The sequence below is a fragment of the Trypanosoma grayi genome (assembly GCF_000691245.1).
Source record: "Trypanosoma grayi strain ANR4 Tgr_620_V1, whole genome shotgun sequence".
NCBI classification, from domain to species: domain Eukaryota; phylum Euglenozoa; class Kinetoplastea; order Trypanosomatida; family Trypanosomatidae; genus Trypanosoma; species Trypanosoma grayi.
The window spans coordinates 1-7,875 of NW_008826239.1; the positions used below are offsets into that span (position 1 = coordinate 1).

The window sequence follows — 7,875 nt, forward strand, 5'->3', positions numbered from 1 at the left end:
AAAAAAAAAAAACGGATGCAATTCGGCCGCCCCACAACGTCAGTAGATGGGCGCTGGTGGGGTTTTTTAAAACCACCCCGAGGGTTGTTAAAAACCTTATATTTTACGGTTTTGAAGACCGCTACCATTCAACGAAGAAAAAACACCAATTGGGCTATGGGCATGGGCTTGCCACCCCTTCTGTGACATAACTGCGTGCGCTATAAACCCGCGGTTCGGCTTGAAACAATGCTCAAAAACGGTTGGGGTGCTCAAAAGCACCCCGGTGACAGACTCGAAAAACAGAGAGAAACTTCACCAGGGGTTTGTTTTCCCCTTTGTGCCTCTCGCGGCCCCCGGGCCGCATCAATTATGGAACGCTTCTAAAAGCAGGCCCCTTTGTTCCATACGGAAGCCGAGGTTATGCGAATCCTATGTTGGCTCTTTCGCCGAAAAAGCCGCGTGACAGCATTAAGGAAGAATCGCAATGCGCCCCCATACAAAAAAAAACAGCAAGACTTACTTTGGCCTGTTTCACCCTGAGGGCTGGGAATTGCACCCCTTCCGCCGAAAGAAGCGTCCCTTTGGGCATCCCGCCCCTTTCTTTGGCACGGGCTTCTCCCTTCCCGCTCCTGCTAAGCATGCCCCGCACCGGGCTATAAAAACAGGCTGCCGCGTGCTCTTTCTTTTATTTGTATTTTTTTTTGGCGGGGCGCCTGGAAAAAGAACGGCCAAGCTTTGCCTATTATTTATAATGGTCGCGTTCCTTTTGTTCATTTCATATCTTCCAAGCGAACAGGGCGTCGCGAAACATGAGTTCTGAAAACGTCCAAAAAACAAAACTCCCTCCGCCCCCGCGTGGGGTATGGGCTGGGGGCGCTTTCAGGTCCTTCTTTTCGAAAGTTTTGAATGAACTGCCAAGTAAAATCTTCGATTACTTTTCTCTTGGTGGGGGGCTTTTTCCTTTTGCGATGAAAAACGAAACAAAGGAAAAAGACAAATTTTACCCCCCCCCCCTTTTCTTTCCCCAGCAAAAAGGCGAAGCGCAGACAATTGTAGTTTTTCTTTTTCACCCTCCCCCGCCCCACTCTTTCTCTTCATGAAGCGGGCCGGGGGAAAGACCATTCTCCCCTTGGCCCCTGCGTTTCGAAACGCCCGGTCCCTGCAGCAGGCGGGGGTGTGGAAACTACGGGGGAAAATGGAAGGAAGCAATCCTAAGAAAAAAAAATATAATATTGCAGCTCCCTTTCTTTCGCCTCATGGGGCCGGCATGCTGAAACGAGCGCTGGCGCAAAGGCGAACCATGCGTGGCATTGTGGCGCGCCGATTTTTTCCAGAGGCAAAAGGGAACGGAACGAACCAACGGCTAACCCCCGCCTGTGCCCCGCGAGGGCGCCCCAAGCCACGGGAGCCCAGAGGCGCTGAATAAAAAAAAACGGCAGAAAAAGCACGCTGGGGTTCGGAAAAACGGGTTCCCGCGCAGGGGAAAAGACGCAGGCGGGGCCTTTTGAGATGCCATCCGCCAAGCGTTCGGAGGCGCACGCGCGGACACCAAAACAGGGCGAACAGCCGAAACAACACATTCCCAATGGGAGGAAACCCGGCCTTTGCAAAGACATGGCTTTTGTTTCATGGTGAGGGGCGCCGCCTTTTCGAGGTGGTGGGGGGGAACACCCCACCCTTTCAAACCGTGGCTTTCTGTGGGCGCCCGCTTTCGCAACAAAGAACGCCAGCCCCACAAAAAAAGCAAGGAGAAAAAAAAGGCCGCTGCGGAGAGACTGCTTCTCCCTGCCCCGGCCGGCCTTTAATTTTTTATTATTGTTAGTAGAAGCCTCTTGGCAGAATGTCTCGCGATGAGGGGCTATTCGCCATTTCCCCGCTCGCTTCAATTTGCCCTTGGCTCTCATGGCTGGATTCTTGGATGGGATCGCAATTGTGGACCTTTTCGGGCGGTGATTAAAATTAAAACCCCCATCCCACTCACCCGCTGCGGGCCAGGGGCCCGGAAGCTGCCTATTCTTAGGGGGCGCGCGTGAGAATGAAGGTTTGAATGTTACGCACTTGTTTAATTCAATTAAACCGTTTCCGGGGCGCAGCGCCCATGATTGGACTGAGGGCGGGCCCCTGTGTGCACGAATGTTTTCTTTCAGTTCTCTTGTTTGTCTTTCCCCTCTCCGGATCCAACGGAAACTGTCGAAGACAAATTCAGAGGGAATGGCACCCAGGACTTTGAAATAAAGGACCTTGACCCGAAGGGGAAAGGGAGGGAAAAAATACGACGGGCGGGGATCGAACCCGCGATCTCTCGCGTGTGAGGCGAATGTCCTAACCACTAGACGACCATCGCACGTGGCACACACACGTGATGCGCATCATCTACACTTCAAAAGTCAAGAGAAGCGAAAAACCAAAGAGTCACAACGACAGCAACACAAAACATATTTGTTCTTTGTCACCTTACACAACTTCATAGTCATCTATTTGGGCTTGATTTTTTTTTTCTTATGATACAGAGAAAGCACCGATGTATTTTTGTTGTTGTTTTTCGTTCGGCTTGGCTTAGTTTCTCTCCTTTCCCTCCCTCCCCTCCCCCCGAAGGAGGCGAAACAACTGAAGTTGCCTCGGCCAAATACACCCTCTTTCTTCCACCCTGCAGACAAATATATATATATATATATTTCCCCTTTCCAACACAGTTTTCAGTTTTTTGTTGGTGCAAATCCGGGGGTGACTATAAACAGGTGTCTTCGTGCTTTCTCCTCTTTTTTTTTTTGCCTTCGTTCATTTTTGTTCATCTTTGACTTCAGCGCAGCGCCTCAATCAAAAGCAAAGGGTTTCAGGGTCTGTATGGGGCATTCCTCTGCCTTGACCGGCTGGGGGGCTGTTTTGCGACAGCCCATTTCCCTACAAAGGAAACGGTGGGTTTTCCAGTCTTCCCGTTGGCATTCTGCGCCGCAATAAAACGTCACACGGCACCCGCTGCATTTCAGCATTTCCTTCACTTTCCCTGGGCAGTCGGGGTTCCCACACTTCAAGTTCGCACCTCTGCCGACCAGCGGGTCCTTGCTATGCACAGCTAAATGGTACTCGGGGGCGCTCACCAAAGTAAAAATGGCCATGATGTAGTCCTTTAGTTTACGCAGCTCCTGTGACGACTTCTCAGTCCCCAAACGCGAACAGATACTGTCTGCCGTTGCCAACGCCAAGTCTATAAGCGGGAGGTGCTCGTTTGGACCTTTAATATCCTTAATCTCCCGACGAGTTATGTGCAACGCAAGAATGATATTCTCCATCAACGGTTCAAGCGTCACAGGGGACGCGCGCAGCTCCATCATTAAACTCTTCACATGCCGAAATGCATCAAACAACGCTATTCTCACAGTGAATAAGATTCCATTTTGTATCCGCCGAATTGGCTTCTCCAAAAACAGACTTCGGCAATCAAATCGAGCGAATAAATCCTCCGCTAATTTGCTTACAAAAGCATCATCCTCCCTTACAGCCATCATCAGAAGGCAATCAATGACCTTCGTCTTCTCCACATCCCTTATAAAAAGCGTATAAGTTGTGCGTAGCTTTGCGTAGCATGGACATCCCTCACAGCACACGTAGGAATTCATGATACTGGTGTTAGAGTCATACAGCATGCTGCAAACACCAAGGCACGGACTGAAGCAGAAAAACAGCGTCTTAAGAGAGCCCATCAAGGAATCAAACGCCTCAGGGGAGTCAGGTGTACGCTTCAGCGCTTGTATGCGAGTGAGTGTAACGCTCAAAGCTTCGCTCGTTTTTTTTGTACCCATGTTGACTGAAGGGCTCGTCACTGCCTTTTCAATATCCTTTAGAAGCTTCTCACCCATCCTGAGCAGTCCAACCTTTCCTGTTGGATCAAGGTTGGGATACTTGGCCATAACACAAATGGTCTCAAAGACGTGGTGGGCCACCTCAAAGTCAACACTTGTGTCCCGGGCACGCTTGGGCCAACTTCGCTTGTCATTTTTTTCCTCCATTGTCTTGTGAAACTGAAAGGTGGCATCCTCCAAGTAAGGATCCTCATGCATCACGGCGAACGCCATAAAGGCGTTAACGATGTGCATCGCCGCTGGCCAGCGCTCTGCCCTTGGCAAGCATGTGTCAATGTAGTCGACCAGCCAAGCAAGATCAATTGGCTGGAAGGGGTACCGCAGCACTGTTGCGCTGTTCATGGTCTTTTCCAGGGCCGCCTCCGTCACCACATGACTCTCCCCTTTGGATGCGTTTTCGTCACCGCCCATGCTAGGCCCACGCAAACTAAGTGACACGCACACACACACAGACTGACAGAGAATCCGAGAAAGAAACAGACGCGCAAGAAAGAAGCGAAAAAAANCCCACGCAAACTAAGTGACACGCACACACACACAGACTGACAGAGAATCCGAGAAAGAAACAGACGCGCAAGAAAGAAGCGAAAAAAAATAAAATCATAAGACAAGAAAACCTATTTCGTAATGTAGAGATAAACTGCCAGACATTCACAACAAGGGAGATTAGGTGTCACTCCCTTTTTCTCCCTCCTCCAACGATAAAAAGAAAATATGATTGCCAAATTGTTTTTCACGATTTTGCCTTCCCTTTCAAAACACACTCTGATGCCATTGACGTTCATCCTCCATACCACGGAGCAGCGTGTCCAAGAGATTCCGTTCACTCTCGCACAACTTCTCGCGCACATCACTCAAATCAAAGCCTCTCTTCGCCGCTGCATGAATAACTTTGAGATACCGCAGCTGGTACAGACGGAAAAGCTGCGCCGCGAGACGGTTGCCCTCGTTGGTTGGAAGCATCGCACATAGCAGAAGTCCCGCCTCGTAGTAATATGGCGACTTTGCGTAAAGACTGGCCGCAAGGGGATCTGTCTTGAACTCACGAAACACAGAAGTTGTGTAGCGAGGTGGCACCTGCGGGACGAGATAGCCGTCTTGACGCAGCGCCACAGCAACCCACAGGGGAATTGTGGCGATACTTCCTGGCCCCACTTCTTCAACTGTCTCACCCTCGGAAGTGCGTGCATGGATGTCCTTTCCCAGACTGAATGATGGCACGAGAAACACGACAGGGACAGTCTCCTCATTGGCCAGAATGTCGGAGAGGTCAAAGTAGCTCCTGATCATCGTGCTACTCTCATCCGCCTGGAGTGTGTGGAAAGGGGATTACATAGAATTCGAAGAAGGAAGCAACAAAAGAAACCAAAAAAAAAAGATCAAAACAAATTCAATGCTCCAGTACTGAGAGATTTCACACAACACACCAAAGGAAAATCAGGTAAGAGGAAAACATCAAACAAACAAACAACACAGAAAAAAAGGGCAGCACAAGCTGCCAAGAGGTTTTCTCCCCTACATACGCTATCCGCAACATGTACATAACAATCGAGAACACATCCAAGTAGCAGCCTCTGGCTAGGAGAGCTCCGCCACCGTGTGTCCATACATTGACTGTGGCGAATTCATAGACTCTTTCACGGGTCTATAATTTTTGGGAAATCTTCATTTGCCTTCAGCTTCCGCAGATGCATCAATCGCTCCTGGCGATCCACCACGCTGCGTAGGATGTCCATATTTGTCTGATTAAGAGGCCGCTTCACTATGGCGCGGACCTCACGCAAAAGATCGTTGAGTTGCGCCTCCGAAGCCGCCGCCGCCAGTTGGCGCTTCTTTTCATTCCCGTAGTCCTGTTTGTATGCGTCTTGAGTGCCCTGCAGCTGAATATTCTTAAGTTCATCCACGTCCATCTCCACATTGCGACGCGCCTCGTGCTCCTCGAGGATAAGGGCCTCCAAATCCTCTAGCTTCTGCTGGCACACACTGCTCACATCACTTTCCTTGTCTCGCAGGCCAGTAGGTCTCTTAAATGCCATATTGCCAAATGTATCGCAGAGTCCCGAGGCGGCAGTGTTCTTCGCGAGGACAGTGTGTGGGCCGGGCCTCCAGCCGTACGTCTCGCCGGCGTGCACGCAACACGTCGCTCCTGGGCGCGTTTTCATGCAGCCCACGCCATGTGAGTGCTTTGACGATCGCAGTTGTGCTTCCTTGAGGCGCCAACTGCCGGGGTGCGCGGCTGCGCGGGGGATGCAGGGACAACCGCCCGTCGCAGAGTAGTAGTTGTTGGTGCGCGGCTGCGCGAGTACCTTGTAGTTGGGAAGACCCATCGGGTGACCATAGCAATCGCACTGGTGGTACTTTTTGTGGTGGCGTGCTGCCGCGCTGTACGACCCCTGTAGTGGCCCTGCTGTAGTGGTATCAACCTTAGCAGTGGTCTTGGCAACAGTGTTGGCCATCGCTTGCCCTCTCTCAAGGTACTACACCGCTATATGTCCCCCCCTAGCAGATATTAGAGTCAAATATCCCAACTCACTCTCTCTTGACATGTGCATTTGTGGGTGCGAAAGAGGAACCAAGAACGAAAGATGAGATACCACAATTCACAAAAGGCACAAGACGCAGAGACAGGAAAAAAAAAAGAGAAAGAATAAAGTGTAAAAAAGATCACACTGGATGCGAAACACACACCTCATGTTCACAGTGTGGGTATTGCGGTATATTGTGCCGCTGCATCTGTTCCTTTACATCCGGGCCCCTCGCGCAGGAGGCTGCGGGGGCGGTGTGCACTAGTACATGGGACACATTCAACGCGATGCGCGGCTGCGGCGTGAGGCTGATCCCCCTCTTCACTAAAACAAAAAAAAAAAGGAAAGAGGGAGCAACACAAGGCACAGGAGTATGCCTGTGCTGCGGTTGCAGCGAAAGTAAGTGGGGTGGTAATGTCGATATCACCAACAATACCTATTCCTCTCCCCCTCGTTCCTTCTTTTCATTTACGTCGAACACTTCGTGGTTGTGGTGAGACCAGCAGCCTGCTTCTTCTCCTGTTCGTGTAGGTGCTGAAGCCGGTCCTGCTCCTCGAGGAGATAGTGCATGCGAATTATGTTCAGTTTTGACCCTACAGGCTGCTGCGTAACGTACCGCAACTCCTCCATCACCTCGTCGTACTGCTCCACCACTGTCTTCGAGTCGTAATCGCTGCCAACCCTTGGCGTTTCTCTGCTGGCAGCGGCAGCCAACATCTGGGCGTGGCGACTTCCGCGAAGCCCGAGCTCGTGCTCTATGCTGTGAAGCTGCTCCTCAGCGTCCATGCGGTCGCGCATCTCATCACGCAGCACGGCTTTGAGGAACTCCTTGCGGTCTTGCATTTGCTCGTACTTCCTCTCCTCGTGTGTCTTGCGCTTTGGCCCCCCAATTGTCGGAAACCCGCGCTGTGTCGCTGTGCCGCCGTAGTTGCGTGAGTTGGGAAACGCCAAGCGATCCCCTGTTACCGGGTCACGCACCGCTGCTGTGGCGCCAGCGGTCTCGTCTGCCTGGTGTACCTTGTGCCGCCCCGGCTCGTACGCACGGTACGTCTCCGCCGGCTTGACCCTGCCACAGGTGGCGGGGNTCTCGTCTGCCTGGTGTACCTTGTGCCGCCCCGGCTCGTACGCACGGTACGTCTCCGCCGGCTTGACCCTGCCACAGGTGGCGGGGTTAGTGCTGCAGTACAGAGCATTCGAAGGCTTCACGGGCGTCTTGGGGATGCACGGGCAGCCGCCGCCCTCCTTCGCGTGGAACCCCTGCAGTGTGCGCGGGACGGTGATCTTCCTGTAGTCCGGTAGCTCCTGGGTGTGGCCGTAGCACTCGCACACGTGGTGCCCCCTTGACTGCGCCTCACACACTGGCGGCGGCACTTTCTCCTTCGTTGACTCCATCGAAATCGGTGACGCTTAGCTTGGCAGTGCCCTTTTCTGCTCCCCTAACAAGGCGTCAGAGATGCAATACCCCACAAAAACACAAATAAACACACAGACAGACAGACAGAGAGAGA

General features: G+C 52.0%; 5 protein-coding genes and 1 non-coding gene across 6 annotated transcripts in view; all 6 read right to left on the reverse strand.

Annotated features, from left to right (window-relative positions):
* Positions 1 to 2,253: 2,253 nt before the first annotated feature.
* Positions 2,254 to 2,326, reverse strand: DQ04_tRNA080 (the record flags this gene model as incomplete). The annotated part of the gene is made up of 1 exon: positions 2,254 to 2,326. It is a non-coding gene; the product is annotated as a tRNA-Val (tRNA).
* Positions 2,327 to 2,795: 469 nt separating this feature from the next.
* Positions 2,796 to 4,253, reverse strand: DQ04_06201000 (hypothetical protein; the record flags this gene model as incomplete). The annotated part of the gene is made up of 1 exon (XM_009314584.1): positions 2,796 to 4,253. The coding sequence occupies one exon, from the start codon at positions 4,251 to 4,253 to the stop codon at positions 2,796 to 2,798; it is 1,458 nt and encodes a 485-aa protein (XP_009312859.1).
* A 342-nt stretch (positions 4,254 to 4,595) lies between these two features.
* On the reverse strand, positions 4,596 to 5,132 carry DQ04_06201010 (GINS complex subunit 3; the record flags this gene model as incomplete). The annotated part of the gene is made up of 1 exon (XM_009314585.1): positions 4,596 to 5,132. The coding sequence occupies one exon, from the start codon at positions 5,130 to 5,132 to the stop codon at positions 4,596 to 4,598; it is 537 nt and encodes a 178-aa protein (XP_009312860.1).
* A 347-nt stretch (positions 5,133 to 5,479) lies between these two features.
* Positions 5,480 to 6,298, reverse strand: DQ04_06201020 (hypothetical protein; the record flags this gene model as incomplete). The annotated part of the gene is made up of 1 exon (XM_009314586.1): positions 5,480 to 6,298. The coding sequence occupies one exon, from the start codon at positions 6,296 to 6,298 to the stop codon at positions 5,480 to 5,482; it is 819 nt and encodes a 272-aa protein (XP_009312861.1).
* Positions 6,299 to 6,835: 537 nt separating this feature from the next.
* DQ04_06201030 (hypothetical protein) lies at positions 6,836 to 7,210 on the reverse strand (the record flags this gene model as incomplete). The annotated part of the gene is made up of 1 exon (XM_009314587.1): positions 6,836 to 7,210. One exon carries the CDS (start codon positions 7,208 to 7,210, stop codon positions 6,836 to 6,838), a length of 375 nt encoding a protein of 124 aa, XP_009312862.1.
* A 564-nt stretch (positions 7,211 to 7,774) lies between these two features.
* DQ04_06201040 (hypothetical protein) overlaps positions 7,775 to 7,875 on the reverse strand; it is a gene marked incomplete at both ends in the record, with an annotated part of 2,370 nt that continues 2,269 nt past the window's right edge. Inside the window, one exon of the mRNA XM_009314588.1 lies at positions 7,775 to 7,875. This exon is cut by the window's right edge and continues 2,269 nt beyond it. Coding sequence (XP_009312863.1) covers positions 7,775 to 7,875 — 101 coding nt within the window.